The sequence below is a fragment of the Denticeps clupeoides genome, chromosome 4, assembly GCF_900700375.1.
Source record: "Denticeps clupeoides chromosome 4, fDenClu1.1, whole genome shotgun sequence".
Classification (NCBI taxonomy): domain Eukaryota; kingdom Metazoa; phylum Chordata; class Actinopteri; order Clupeiformes; family Denticipitidae; genus Denticeps; species Denticeps clupeoides.
The window spans coordinates 11,211,718-11,227,095 of NC_041710.1; the positions used below are offsets into that span (position 1 = coordinate 11,211,718).

At 40.2% G+C, this 15,378-nt stretch overlaps 2 protein-coding genes across 5 annotated transcripts; one reads left to right on the forward strand and one right to left on the reverse strand.

The window, feature by feature from the left end:
• The first annotated feature begins 2,927 nt into the window (after positions 1-2,927).
• On the forward strand, positions 2,928-11,396 carry LOC114789356 (uncharacterized). 4 transcript variants are annotated; one of them, XR_003749652.1, is made up of 8 exons: positions 2,928-2,977; positions 3,220-3,328; positions 3,415-3,795; positions 4,126-4,269; positions 4,380-4,444; positions 4,738-4,894; positions 9,129-9,929; positions 10,792-11,396. XR_003749652.1 is itself a non-coding variant. In XM_028978701.1 (8 exons), exons 2-7 carry the CDS (start codon positions 3,295-3,297, stop codon positions 9,241-9,243), a joined length of 864 nt encoding a protein of 287 aa, XP_028834534.1. In that variant the 5' UTR covers positions 2,934-2,977; positions 3,220-3,294; the 3' UTR covers positions 9,244-9,929; positions 10,792-11,396. The 4 variants fall into 4 exon arrangements, 2 of the variants coding, with proteins under 2 accessions (XP_028834534.1, XP_028834535.1); XM_028978701.1 differs by having other exon boundaries at positions 2,934-2,977; positions 4,738-4,862; XM_028978702.1 differs by having other exon boundaries at positions 2,934-2,977; positions 4,165-4,269; positions 4,738-4,862.
• LOC114789357 (uncharacterized) lies at positions 8,983-12,083 on the reverse strand. The gene is made up of 5 exons (XM_028978703.1): positions 11,980-12,083; positions 11,510-11,890; positions 10,778-10,930; positions 10,666-10,697; positions 8,983-10,533 (listed from the first exon to the last, which is right to left on the reverse strand). The coding sequence occupies exons 1-5, from the start codon at positions 12,011-12,013 to the stop codon at positions 10,474-10,476; spliced, it is 660 nt and encodes a 219-aa protein (XP_028834536.1). The 5' UTR covers positions 12,014-12,083; the 3' UTR covers positions 8,983-10,473.
• Between the last annotated feature and the right edge of the window lie 3,295 nt (positions 12,084-15,378).

The window sequence follows — 15,378 nt, forward strand, 5'->3', positions numbered from 1 at the left end:
GCAACAAGGTTCTAAAAATAGCTTTTTTAAGATAAAACACACACACAGCGGTTCATGAGGCTGAGTGTGAAGTGATCGGTCTAGACAGGACTATTCTGAATACGTGTTGTGTCACACTCAGCAGGAGGGCCCCGTGTTGGCAGCTCTGCATAGTGCCTGACGTAAAAGGGTCTTGGGTTCCTGTGGCTGACTTATTATCTGTCATAACAATTCTGTATAAAAGCCCTGAGTCCCATTAGCCATGGACATAAGGATGATCCAACGCTTCCAAGGAAATGCACTGTGTGGACATACATTTGACCATGGCTACAGGACATCAGTTCCCTTCTATTAGTGTTCCCACATCACTCTTATGTCTTTCGTACTGACAAACAAAGCTTACTTTACAATCAAACTGTCAACAATTGAGCAATTGAGTGCTGTGTCTAAAATCAGCTATCACTTCATCTGTCACAGAACAACCTCCTGGATCCCAACCAGTCTGGCTTCAGAACAGCTCATTCTACATAGACTTCCCTTCTCGCTGTTTCTGAGAAGCTACAATGCTCAGTGACTGTGCTGTTCTGACCTCAAGGGGAAGTTCATTCCACCACCAAGGGGCCAAGACAGAGAAGAGTCTAGATGACTTTTACTTTCCTTTTACTTTACATTTACATTTACAGTTAAGGCATTTGGCAGACGCCCTTATCCAGAGCGACTTACAACGTGCTTTCAAGTTACCATCGATGAAGAGATCAATTCTGGTTCCCCAACTATGAATGCAATCTTTTTATTCACTTTTGTTGTAGATTCTGGGGATTGGAAGAACCCTGGCTGTTTTAAAGGCAGTTGGTACATGGCCAGATGACATTGAGCTGTTTATGATATAAGAAATTAAAAGGATGAGGTCACGGAAGAAGGGATTGCATCGAGTGGACAGGTGGTTGGATTGCCTGTAGATATTATATGAATGTTTTCATCAGATGTAAGCTTGGAAAAATTGATTTAGAGCTGTCAGGTAAGATGGTACTACTCCATGTTTGGCTTTATTGGCCAACATTAGTATTTTTGTCACGCCGGCGAGCAGACGGGGGAGGGAAGCGCAGAAGCGGGACATTCGGGAAACAGGATTTTATTACTAATAATAAAGAAACACAAAATAAATGCGTCTCTGTGGCCGAAAACAGTTGAACCTAACAGAACACAAAAACGCAGGCGTGTGGCGATTGCCAGAACTCAAAACCTAAAACACATTCGCCAACAGAAGTCAAGTTCATGACCGAGTCCACGAAAATGTCGGAGCTCCAGAAGGGGCGAAGCTCCAGTCCTTTATAGGCTGTCCGGATTGGGCGCAGGTGACAAGTCCTGACAATTTTGAACCTGATGCGTGCAGCTACTGGGAGCCAGTGGAGCGAACGTAGCAAAGGGGTGGTGTGGGAGAATTTGGGAAGGTTGAAGATCAGACGTGCTGCTGCATTTTGTATTTGTTGTAGAGGTCGGATGGCACATAGAAGTAGACCAGCTAGAAGGGAGTTACAGTAATCCAGTCATGAGATTACTAAACAGTAAACCCACTGTTGCCCACTAGGGGGCGACTGCGACTAGCGCTAGCAATAATGCTAAAGCTTCTGGTGCACTCAGTGAACTGTACAACATCATCAGCAACCTGCAGATGATGCAGCAACCTCCAGGGAGTCAACCGACGGAAAGCAGCAGGACCAGACAACATTTCTGGTCGGGTGCTATGGCAGTGTGCTGACCAGCTTGCAGACATCCTCACAGATATCTTAAACACATCGCTGAGTTCAGCCGTGGTACGTACCTGCCTCAAAACCACCAAGTGCCAAAGAAATCAACTGTGTCCTGCCTCAATGACTACCACCCCATAGCACTCACACCCATCACTATGGAGTGCTTGGAGAGGCTGGTTCTGGGGTACATGAAGACCCAGCTTCCACAGAATCTGGACCCGCGTCAGTTTGCCTACCGGCCAAACCGCTCCACAGACAATGAAATCTTGTCTACCCAACACGCAACCCTCTCCAACCTCGACAAAAAAGACACTTATGCCAGAATGCTGTTCATCGACTTCATTTAGAGCATTTATCAGATGCCCTGATCTAGAGCAACTTACAATCGGTAGTTACAGGGACAGTCCCCCCCCCTGGAGCAAATTAGAGTTAAGTGTCTTGCTCAGGGACACAATGGTTGTAAGTGGGATTTGAACCTGGGTGTTCTGGTTCATAGGCGAGTGTGTTTCTCACTAGGCTACTACCACCTTTGCTGAGTTAACTTCAACTCAGCATTCAATACTGTCATCCCTCTGAAGCTTGTAATGAAGTTGGACCTGCTGGGAATAAGCTCTCCACTCTGCAGCTGGATCTTGGACTTCCTATCAGACAGGCCTGAGTCTGTGTCTATAGGAAATAATACCTCCAAGGTCCTCAGACTGAGCACAGGTTCCACAAAGGGATGCGTGCCCAGCCCACTGCTGTTAACAGCAGATAGTGAAGACAGCAGAGCGCATCATCGGGGTTCCACTTCCACCCATCTCTCAGCTCAACGAGAAACACCTCATCCGTCGAGCTCGGAACATAATAAAGGACTCTCACCACCCCTCACTGCCATCACCGTTAAACTCAAACACTATACAAAACAATATTTTTCTTTCTTTTTCTGAAACGTTATTTCAATACACAGTATACTGTGTATGCTGATGTACTGACAATAAACCAATCTTGAATCTTGAATATTTTGTTTGTTATTTGCTATTTAAAGTGGCGTTTTTTGTTATGGGTGTCATGGACCATTGCACAAAGCGGCATGGTGGATGGGGGCAGCATCATGGGCATTTTTTTTTCCAGTTTTTTGTTTTCTTCTATTGCTCATTTGCAGGAGGACGAGTACCCTCCATTTGGGAGGCGGTGAGGAATGACTGGGCTGACCAACACTTCTTCATACCTGCATATCTGGAGGACATGCAGTTTTCAGTTTTGCGGTATATATACATCTTCTCTAACCACATAATTCTTTCAAATGGTATTTTCTTGGTAACTTTGCGTGAAAAATATGTTGCCTCGTGAACAGCTCTAGAAAGATAGGAAGGCTCATTAGAATGTAAAGTGTAGCTGGAGCACTGCAGCTTCATATCCTCCCTTGAGTCAGCCCCTTTTTGAGAAAAGATAACATATTTTCCACTGCTGTCAACCAATCACTGAACACCTTTCCTTTGCTGGCAAGGTTAATAATCTTTCACGGAAATCTGCATCAGAGACCCCAACAGTGACCTGCGGCAGTCACCAGCCTGTATCAGCGATGGAGAGGCAGATCACTCAAGCAATTCTATTGTGTAAGTCTTCACAGGCATGAATGCATCAGCATTTTTACACACAACATGCTCAAATATAATATAAATGTTTATCTAAATAATTTCAGGTTGGTTTGTCTCTGTTCTGAAGAGGACCAGTGGAGAAGAAGTAGAGTTGAGAGTCAGACCAGGAGACAACATCACTCTAAACTGTGATTGTACATATAAAAGTGGGCACACAATTACGTGGTTCAGAAACTGTTCTCATGAACACCAGCCTCCTCTCATACTCACACCTCAGGAAATGTGGAATAGAGTTCTGCCTCGGTATTCTCTGATATGGAACCCAACTAATAATTCTAATGACCTGTTTATTCAGAACATGAGTGAATCTGACATCGGGCTGTATTATTGTGCATTGGAGTTGAAAAAAGTAACTGATGATAAACAAATAGCACAGAGAACAGACATTCATTTCGGAAGGAAAACAACCAGGGTGTTACTTGAAGGTAGGAATCTTAATTTTTTTTTTACTTCAATTCATTTATTTTTTACCATTCTAATATCATTAAATGGGTAAAGCAGTGTTTATTAATTATTTATAGTTTAGTTTGTCTGAATTAGATTACACCAAAACCAATTCTAATCTGGCATTTTGATTAGTTAAAGAATGTCTGGTAGTGACAAGATTCCCTAAATGCAAATATAGCACATTTTGCTGTATTTGATGGGTTGTGCTTACATATAATCCTCTATACACTTAAACCTAACACACTACATGTACTACTGTTCAATATGTTTTGTGTATTAATTATTTCAACCACTTTTACTTTAACTAGTTTTGCATCCAACCCCCCTCTTCAATCCTCCTCACTCAGACTGTGTTCAGTGCTGGATTCTGCTGGTCAGTCTGTGTCCAGTTTCTTCTCTCATTTGCTCCCTGATCTCCTCTGCTTGTGTTTACTGCTTCTGTCTCAAGAAAGGTAACATCACATGCATTTATAAATAAGTTTGCTGTCATGTGTTGAGCGCATGAGTGTGTAATTAGTTTTAATGACTTGTTTAATTAATACATTTTTAATAATTCAATCAGGTTCTGTCGAATCTGAAACTGGTCAGAACAGGGCCAGCTTCAGAGGGGTGAGAAGAAGAGAACAGGTAAGGCTGTTATTCTTATTTATTTTGTGTGTGTGTGTGTGTGTGTGTGTGTGTGTGTGTGTATTTATTTTTTTTAAAGAATCATCCCCATCATCTCATACTAAAGTAATGTAAGGGGTTTCCTTCATTGACATTGCTTGGGGTTTGTGTGAAAATTACTGTAATAAAAGTACAGCATTATTTTATTACTATTTGTAGTATTCACTATAAGGACACAAATGTGTGGGTTTAAGATAAATGAATTTAGTTATTGAAATTATAGATACAATATTTCTATGCATTCTCAATTTTAGATTGGAGAAGAAAATCTGTGTTATGCATCGCTGGATATCCAAAGTAAAGGTCACAGAGTACAAAGACCATCAAAACAGAGGTCTCAAAAATCTGACTTCAGTACCTACGCAGAGGTCAAAATTAAGTGAGTCTGAAAATTTCTGACCTACTGAAAAGGTCAGTATTCAAATTCTACAGAGCATTCCTTTTTTTTATTTGAAATAAATGACTTCTCCTGACCCATCTGCCAATTAAAGAGCAGGATGTTATGATCAGAAATGCAATGGAATGTTTTACCTTTGTTCTGCTACATTCTGCCTTTTAAAGGTTATGGTCTCAAACATTCGATTGGCTGAGAAACCAAAGTTTAAATAGCCTACTCTATATTTTGCCTCTTCAGTAATTTCCCCCAATTTTAAGATTTTGTTCAGGACTGCATGTATATGGCATATAGGCATTTGTATGTATTTCCGAGTCAAAAAGCATATATATGTATGTGACAATGTATCAGGAAATTGTGTAAGAGTGTAACAGGAAATTGTCTGAGCTAGATCAAATTAAACACACTTCAGTATGTGTATTAGAGGATGACTCTGTAGAAGTCCGGATCAGGCGAGTTTAAATAAGAAGCTAATAAGACAAAACAAGCTGCACTTGACACATTAAATGGTGACATTCCATTATTTTCCAACACGACCTTAAGTCTCTTGGACATGGAGTTCACTAGAGCTTCACAGGTTGCCACTGGAATCTTCTTCCAATTCTCTATGATGACATGATGGAGCTGGTGGATATTAGAGCCGTTGCGCTCCGCCACCTGTTTGAAGATGCTCCACATACCCCATAGACGCGCCTGTCATGGCTGCCCACTGCTCACTCAGGGTGATGGGTTAAATGCAGAGGATAAATTTCATTGTGTGCACCGTGTGCTGTGCTGCTGTGTATCACACGTTACAATCACTTCACTTTCACTTTCACTAAAGTATCTGTACTTTACTGTCATCAATGTCCTCCTCTCCTTGCTGGCAGTGGATAGGCAGTTTCAGGATTTCAGAGGCTTTCTTTTTGAATGTCCAGCTGGAAAGCTGTCTCTCCAGCCCTTTTGAATCTCTCTCCTCTGGTCCAGCCATCCATATTTTCAGGGCTGTTGGCTGGGACATCAGGGACTGGAAAGCTTGGATATGCCACTATAGCACAGTAGACTGTTCTCCCTGTAGAATGAGGATAGAGAGAAGGAGAGAAAGAGGGAGGAAGGAGGCTGTGTTTCCAGGCCAGATGTGATCAGGACTTGCAAGTTCTCTGGGACTGATGTGGCTGAAACCGAAACTAAACATGGCAACCCCACTGGGACCGAATGCATCATTCTTCCTCGTCATCTCTTCTCATCATCTCCGTTTACCTGCCTTGCCATGCTAAATGGTTGTGACATAAAGACCAGACCTGCATCTGGATGCAGGCGACGCCGCCCCGTTGAGATCAAAGGAGCCGCGACTCGCCGGGAGGATGCCACCCGGTTCCTTGACCCTGGCCAAAGTTTGCTTCATCTGCCGCAGGGTCCCGACCTCTGCCTCACAGTCCTGTGTCTGGTGGTGTTGAAGGTGAGAAGCGGCTATTCAGCGGTGCGAGCTGGAAATTGACTGGAGCGGCGACCGCCTGCGGATGGTGCCTGTACCACACTGACCTGAAGCCGTCTGTGCAGGAATATCGCCGTTCGTCCATCGTGAATACCGGACCAGTCTAAATTCATTAACCATTCATCTCAGCTGTTCTCATTTCATCTTATCTCTTCATCTCATCTCTTCTCGACTCGACTCTATTCATAAAGACCCAGTGTATGGACTTCCTTCCCTCCTTCGTGGACAGCTTTGGCGGGCACGCCAGGTGTCATGCCTAGGAGTGGGGGGTACTGTCATGATCCGGTCCAGATCCACTCCACATATGTTCATTCATAGTTTTGCTATAATTAAGTTATTGTAAATGTTAAGAAAACATGATTTCCACTTGAATATAAAGGCTAAAAATTTCACCATCTGAAGACTTGTTCTAATCTACACTCAGGGGGTTTCTGCCAAATCCTAGCTAACTAGCCCTACTTGCTGTCCTTAATACATGAGAATTGGCATTTATTTATTTTAAAGATTTTAAAATGTAGACAGTGACATTCTGCCATGAACTAGCAGAGGCTATTAATGAAAAAATCTGTAGATGGAACAGTTTAATGTAGCATACACTAATGTGGCTTTCATATTAAAGGTTGCATAATAAAACAATTTTCTTTTATAGTCAGTATTTAAGTCAGTATGCAGTATTTAAGTTTTAGTTAGTATAGTTTAGTTTAGTGTGTGTATATACATATACAGTATATTTTTCTTTCTTTTATGATTTTTGCACTATGGGCAGTCTGTGTGAAATAGTATTTCAATACAAAGTATTCTGTGTATACTGTTGTACTGGCAATAAAACTCTCTTGAATCTTGAATTTTGAAAATCACTCACTGTTTGCAACACAAGTGTCTGAAGAACAGCCTCGGTTGTAATTTTATCTAATGAAATGCTTCAGTTTTTATTAAGTTAAGTTATGACAATTTGTTTATTCGTTCCTCACACACAGATTATTTTCAAAGTGACCAAACACAGGAACATGGAAACATTTGTGGTTTTAACCAAAGCAAAACTCACTGAGGCAGAAGAGAACTGACCACAGAAACTTCCTGTTTTTGCCTTTAGTCACTACTGCACCACTCTCACACCCAGAGGTGCAAACAACTCAATGCATAGTCAATGCATGAAATATGACACATACCAGTTTATCAGAAAGAACAAGTGTTGCAAAACTGAAACCCACAGGTGTAAATGCAACACTGTGTATTCATAATCACACACAATTATCTGCACATAGAAATGACAAAACAGTCAAATTCAAGGTCAAAGTAAGCTGTACTGTCATCTTAGCTATATACAGATATATATATATACAACATCCTGAAGTAGAATTTCTGGCCATCTGTTTTTATCCTCAAGCTGAATGTACTTCTGCAGCAAAACACACCAGCAAGTCCACCTCTGATTGACTTAAGACTTTGGAGTCCTATTTAATTGCAGTGAGCTGACCTTAAAAGGGCAGGTCATGCCTGAAAACCTTCCAATGTGGATGAACTACGACATTTCTGCAAAAGATGAGAGGGCCAAAATTCCTCCACAGCACTGTAAAAGATAGTAAGTTATCACAACGCTTGATTGATGGATGTGAAGCAGAATGCAGGAGGGCGTCCTGGAGCAGTGGTTATGGAAGTTGTCCTTTGGCAGATAGAGAGATGTTCTTATTATATTTGTAGCTACTTTAACAGTCTATTTTAACTGGTTTACATCATTGACTCTGCAGTTGGTCAGTTAGTCAGACCCTTCTCACTACATCTAAATGAGAAAGACTAGTTTCAGACAGATCTCAGGATGTGGGCAGAAGATTCCTCTATAAATAGACAAAGGCTGCTAACGAACAATGTGGTTATGTGGTCTTGTTTCATACCTATTTCTTTCACATTTGCTTAAAACTGCCTTCTAATATTATTTTGAATTCAAGACTTTTACAATCATATATACAAATAAATTCTTACTTGACAGATTAACCATTTAATGCAATCCAACAAAATTAATTCAGTAAAAACAAAGCTCTATATGCCTACATAAACACAGTAGATACTTACAGTGACATGATGAAGCAGTCCCAGGGTGTCAAACCAAAACAAAACAGCAAAATGTGGGGTTAAGGACCCAGGGGGGCGATTTTTGGAAGTGAATGCATAGTGAAAAAAACAGGGGATTTATTAAATAACAAAAAAAACATGGACCATAAGGTCAGAATACTAAAAAATACAGTGACCGGACAAGAACTAGGTCCGATCAGGATACATTTATACATCAGGACATACATCAGACAATCAGGGCATTGGGAACAAATAAATATCAAACTCCGGCTCAGAACACACAACGGGAGCAGCCAAAAAGGTCTGGCTAGTTACAGTATTCCAACAGATGAGCACAGAAAGGCAGGCATCCTTGAACTCAACATGGATCGTGGTGAGCGCTGGGACCCTGAAGTGAAGAGATTGTAATTGTGAAGCACAGCACATGGTGACACAATAAATCGTGTCCTCTGCTTTTAACCATCACCCTTGGTGAGCAGTGGGCAGCCATGACAGGCACCCGGGGAGCAGTGTGTGGGGACGGTTCTTTACTCAGTGGCACCTCAGTGGCACCTTGGCCGTTCAGGATTCCAGCCCACAACCTTCCAATTACAATTTGTCCATGATTGAGCGTGTGCTCTGGATCACCTTGTGGTTTTAGGCTGTTGTTTGTCCTACTTCTTCCTGGTCAGTTGGAATTCTAATGGCGGTTTTCTCTATGTCTCCAGGCATCTGGAATCACATTTAATGGAGGGTCTACATTGCAGGGAACCTGCATTCTTCATGGAAATCAAACACAACAGAATGCAGAGAATATTCAACTTGATCAATGACTTTATATAGTAGATGGGACACTGTCTGGAGTCTCTTGACGTTAGAGATTTGTACATTTTTAAACAGATTTTACATGTAGAAAACTGTCCATTGTACATTAAAACCAAATAATGACAAATGAATGATAAAATAATGACACCAATGATCAGCTATTGCAACACGAAGACGTAAATATAATGTGAAAAAAGCTGAAAAAAGTGATATCAAGGAATTTGCGTAGTCTTATTGAGTTTAATCCACAAAATAGTGGCCAGGTAATAAATAAAATATAATTTGACAACGGACTTTCCACTATGCAGATTTGCACTGTCTGGCAGGTTGATCACACCATTCTTGTGGTAAGAAAGAAAAGGTTATAATTTAAAGCTTGACTCTGACTACCATGTTTCTTTATTCTTTATTACATCCACAACTCCACTACCTGTTTTCTTTAGTTGAGTATGCTGAATCTGAATCAATAATGTCACAATTTTTGTGTCTTTGGGGTGTGTCACAACCATGCGGGCAAGACGAGGCAGGTGAACGGAGAGGAGGACGGAGAGGAGACGAGGAAGGTGCGACATCACGAAACCGGGGTTTAATGGTGATGCACGAGACACTGGGAGACTTCCGAGACACTGGTGAACATGGAACATAACTTCAAAGACCTGACGGCGAACAGAAAGGAACAGGGCAGCTTTATACAATTTACACAGGTGAAAACGATTAGGGAACATTACACATGACAACAGTGAAACTCCGGATCCCAGACCAGATCATGAAAGGGTGTAGCTGCAGACATGAAGTCACTGCTCTGATTTTAAAATTAAAGTTATGCACAAGCATTACAAATTACATTACAAATGCAAATAAGCACACACCTGAAAACAATACAGAAGTATTAATTAATGTGCATATACTACTATATAAAAGTACACTTTTCATTATTAGAAAAAAACTTTTTCAATGATCTTTGCAAAATTGGCCTTCTTCCCACTAGTAGAATATCTAATGCATAGGCAGATGTAGGTTACATTGTCAATTATATTTAATACTCTTTTTTTTTTTCAAACCTTTTCATACTTTTGCCATGGAAAAACAAGGACATTTCAAAATTACCCTAAATGTTTAAACGTTAGCGTAAATAAATTAAGCCTTATCTTGAACAGGTTAAAAGACTTCTGCTGTGCGAGCTTGTAGCTGATGGGTGAACTTGTCGTCAGTAGGTGTCCGTCTTTAGGTAGAGGGGATGAATGAGGATCACAGTGGGATGTAGTTGACCTCGGTGTGGATTTCACTCTTCAGACTCAGGCTCTTGTGCTGCTTACAACATAGATACTTTCATGTTAAGCTGCAGCACTCACATACACAGGGTCATTACAGGCACTAGATTTCTAATTTTATATTGTCTGTACATTGCTGGTGAATATAGTCAGCGTCACTGTACAATACCTGAATTCCACCTCCTTCAGGGTTGATTTTCCCTGAAAATTAAATTTCATAATAATAACAATAAAAAATACGATGAGAATTCCAATAATTCTGAGTGTTTGTTAATTTGTACCCTTCTTCTTCCAGATGAAGGAGGCAAAAGTGAAGGAGAGGATGGAGGAGAGGAGAACACACAGAGAACACACACCGACCAGCAGCACCCACCACCGAGTACAGTCTGAGAGAGGAGGACAAGTGGGAGGAGGACTGGGCAGGAGGTCTGCATCTAAAATAATAAAAGAAGTCGTATAACACAGCACCGTGTTTAATAATGGGAAAATGTGTAAAGTGGTCTCTCAAAGACACAGACAACCAAACGTATTCTATTGTCAACTGTAAATCCAAAACATTTGATGTGACCTTGGATTTAAAAAGAACACAAACACAAATACATCAAAATATTCATTGAAGTTTGGAGTACATTTCACATTTAGATACATAAATAGACTTTATTGTAATAATTTCATGGTCATTCAATTATGTTTCCCCAAAAATATTTATGTAGAAAAATCTAATTTAATTAGTTATTACATGTTCTAAATTATTTAAGCACACACTTATAATTTATTGTCCAATGAGTTTTATCAGAATGCTTTGAAGAACATCAAGTCATTATTTTTGTTGCCCCAACAGTTTTTCTTTGTAATGTATTAAGCAATGCAATGCAGTTAATACAATAGTATTAAATTAAAAGCCACAGGTAGTACATAGTACTTCTAATCAATTTAAATCTAAGTAGTTACTGTAGTAATTTTTTATTTCAACTCCAGTTTAAGATTAAACAAAAATAAATTAAGATTCCTACCTTCAAGTAACACCCTGGTTGTTTTCCTTCCAAAATGAATGTCTGTTCTCTGTGCTATTTGTTTATCATCAGTTACTTTTTTCACCTCCAATGCACAATAATACAGCCCGATATCAGATTCACTCATGTTCTGAATAAACAGGTCATTAGAATTATTAGTTGGGTTCCATATCAGAGAATACCGAGGCAGAACTCTATTCCACATTTCCTGAGGTGTGAGTATGAGAGGAGGCTGGTGTTCATGAGAACAGTTTCTGAACCACGTAATTGTGTGCCCACTTTTATATGTACAATCACAGTTTAGAGTGATGTTGTCTCCTGGTCTGACTCTCAACTCTACTTCTTCTCCACTGGTCCTCTTCAGAACAGAGACAAACCAACCTGAAATTATGTAGATAAACATTTATATTATTTTATCGGAGCATGTCGTGTGTAAAAATGCTGATGCGTTCATGCCTGTGAAGACTTACACAATAGAATTGCTTGAGTGATCTGCCTCTCCATCGCTGATACAGGCTGGTGACTGCCGCAGGTCACTGTTGGGGTCTCTGATGCAGATTTCTGTGAAAGATTATTAACCTTGTCAGCAAAGGAAAGGTGTTCAGTGATTGGTTGACAGTCTGACTCTCTACTTATATACAGAACCTATCTGTCAGAGCGGTGCGCAGGGCAGAGAGGACACACACCCTCAACTCGGGGGAAAAGCACCGGGATTTAACCACAAATGGTACATGGCACAAGTACAGAACTGGGTAACAGATGTCATGCACGCACAAGGAACAGAGACACATCGGAACATTTATAATATACTACAGATGATTAAAACCAATGAGGTTAGGCAGAGGAAAGACACAGGACACCTAATGTTCAGATCATGACACAAATATTTGCATTTTTATTACTCTGTCATAACTGTGCTGTAGAACCAGGTGTGGGAATACGTTGGTCCATTGGGTCTACTGGTTCATGATAAGTATCAAATGGCCAACACTTTAACCCCTTCTTACTGTTCCATTCAGGCCTTCCTTAAATCTGCTGCAGCCATGAAGATCTGTAGCTGTGTATAGAGCAGTTTGTTAACCATTTGAGGACCCTCCCATGCCTTGTTGGACTATTGTATAAGCAGCTCTATTGACATTGCTGTGAAAACCTTGTCACATTTTAATGCATATTAATGACACTAAGCTTCCATATTAAGAAACTACAATGGTGGACTGTTTGCAAGTTAGTGCAAGCTTGTGTTGTCTGTTGAAAACCACATGTGTGGAGACTGAAGACCGGGTAATGGATTTCACAGCAGAAACCAACCGGACTTCCTGCACTTCTGCACCATTTACATCCTCCTCCTTACCTCATGAGGCCAAAATAACATGCCATCACTGACAACCAATCAGCGAGCTCCTGTCCTTTAATGGCAACATTTAGTCGGAAGGTTGAAGGTTCAGATTACTCTTTATTGGGTGGAAGTAGCCTAGTGGGTAACACACTCGCCTATGAACCAGAAGACCCAGGTTCGAATCCCACCTACTACCATTTTGTCCCTGAGCAAGACACTTAACCCTAAATTGCTCCAGGGAGACTGTCCCTGTAATACTGATTGTAAGTCGCTCTGGATAAGGGCGTCTGATAAATGCTGTAAATGTAAATGTAAATGTAACATTTAAATATTCCAGCTCAGTACATGAAAACAGACCTGCAACATTTGATTAGCATTCAGGTCAGTGTCAGCAGCAGTCATGGAAAGGGCACAATATCACAGTAATTCTACTCTTATCCAAGTAATTTTTTACTAATTACACTTCTGTTTACATTCTTCGTTTACATTTAAGGTACTCTTCAGTACATTTACACTGTTCTCACTTGTCACTGTACAAGCACAGTGAGATAACGTTTAAACTATATTACAATTAAATACAGATACAATCTAGTGATATTTACAATTTAAAGTAAATGTGGGATAAAGTGAAGGTAAGATGATGATTAAACAAGAAGAGTAAACTGTGGTATTGCACAACAGTTACTGCACTTTAAACTGTTATTATACAGTTATTGCACGTGTCCAAAGATATATATACTACTCACAATAAGTTGTTATTTACATGAGTGCTTTTCTTATTTGCTCAGAATTTTAATGAAATAAGTAAAAGTTCCCTTTAATATTACTAATAATGTATGAGAAGAAACACCATTTCAATAGTTTAATATTTATTACTCCAAAAATTTAGACAATAACAGGGATAACCCCAAATGACAAAAATTGACAATGTCAGTAGAGGGTGTTTCCACACATAACTGTTGGCTCATTCCAGGTGGACAGGGCAGTGTGAAGAGCCAGTGAGATGACTTCTTACTCCTGTATGCAAACTGGTGTTATTTATGTGTGTTAGGATCAGACATTTAAGGCACTTCATCGCGATAGGGGTTAGGGCCACTGGATGATAGACCTTACAGCTGTTTGTTTCAGGACAAGAATAATGGTGGAGGACTTGAGGCAGGTGGGGACTGTGGCCTGTTCCAGAGATTACAGGCTGGTGAAGACTGCAGTCACCCTTATTGTGCAGTGGCACCATGGCAGTTTGGGGTTTGAACAATAAAGAGTAATCTGAACCTTCAACCTTCCGACTACAGGTCTGCAGTAAGCAGCCATGACAGGCGCCTGGGGAACAGTGTGTCGAGACGGTACTTTGCTCAGTGGCACCTTGGTGACTCGGGATTTTGATTATGTGGCCTCTTCCTTAACCACTAGGCCACCACTGCCCGAACATAAATACTTTCATCAAAACCTAAAACATTTACTAATTTGAAGAAAAAAATTCTGATATGAGTTTTAATCATATTAAGCATATTTTGCAAGTTTGCATGATTAATTTAAACATTTTATGCTTGTTGTGTTCGGGCGCCGCGTGGCCACCAGAGGGCACCTCTGAGATTCCATGTCTCAAGAGGAGGTCTGGTCACCCCAATTATACAAGTTCATTTTACAGTTCTAGAGTGTTTCAGACTGTTAGAGACTGTAGGGAAATGAGGAGAGCACATAGAGAGCAGTGGGTTTAATATAATACTTCAATGCCAACATAGGAATCAAGAAAAATACTGCTAAATCAAAATAGTTTTCTACGAAGAAAATACAAAAAAAAAAAAAAAAAAAAAAAAAAGTTCCCCTCTCACTCTCAAACAGCCACATAAAAAAAACTCCACCTAATTGGTCAGTACCAACACTCAAAATGTAGATAAAACACACACTAGAACCCTTAACTAAAACAAAGATGACTGTTTCTCTATACAACATTAAAAAGTGTACAAAGAGGAAACAAATTAAAAAGTTTGGTTTGTTTCTCTATCAGGAAACTGAATCATTTAACAAGTTTTATAACTTATACTCTGCATCCTAAATGATCCAACACGTCCTCTAGAATTAGTCCAGTGGTTAAAACTCACATGACGATGCCTAAATAAAACCAACTGGAAATCAGTTTTTATGCTGTGGTCTGTGTTTGACTGATGAGTACAACTTGTGTTACAGAGGAGCAGGACAAACCTTTTCTACTTGATCTGCATGAACGTGTGAAATGAGACCAGACACACAGCATCTGCTTGTCATCATTTAATCAGACATACATTAACATCATGCAGTTCACCCTCAGCCCTCCCCTGCCCTCGCTCTTCCAATCAGAACGGTTTCCTCTTTCTTTAGGAATGATCCAATGCTGGTCCATTGCTGGAACCCTCAGTCGGTTAGAAATGAAGTTACTATTACATAGTAATAAGAACAGATATTTTTACTTTTTGACTTCTGAATCAATGCAAGCCATTATTTTCAGTGTTCACCTCGAGGAAATTGATGATTATGTGTTACACCGAAAGAAACT

Coding starts and splice junctions, on each gene's coding strand:
- LOC114789356 (XM_028978701.1), top strand. CDS start 3,295: ATGGAGAGGCAGATCACTCAAGCAATTCTATTGT. Junction 3,796..4,125: donor AACCAGGGTGTTACTTGAAG/GTAGGAATCTTA, acceptor TACTTTAACTAG/TTTTGCATCCAACCCCCCTC. Junction 4,270..4,379: donor CTGCTTCTGTCTCAAGAAAG/GTAACATCACAT, acceptor TAATTCAATCAG/GTTCTGTCGAATCTGAAACT.
- LOC114789357 (XM_028978703.1), bottom strand. CDS start 12,013: ATGGAGAGGCAGATCACTCAAGCAATTCTATTGT. Junction 10,698..10,777: donor CTTCATCTGGAAGAAGAAGG/GTACAAATTAAC, acceptor TTTAATTTTCAG/GGAAAATCAACCCTGAAGGA. Junction 10,534..10,665: donor CTGAAGGAGGTGGAATTCAG/GTATTGTACAGT, acceptor TGTTGTAAGCAG/CACAAGAGCCTGAGTCTGAA.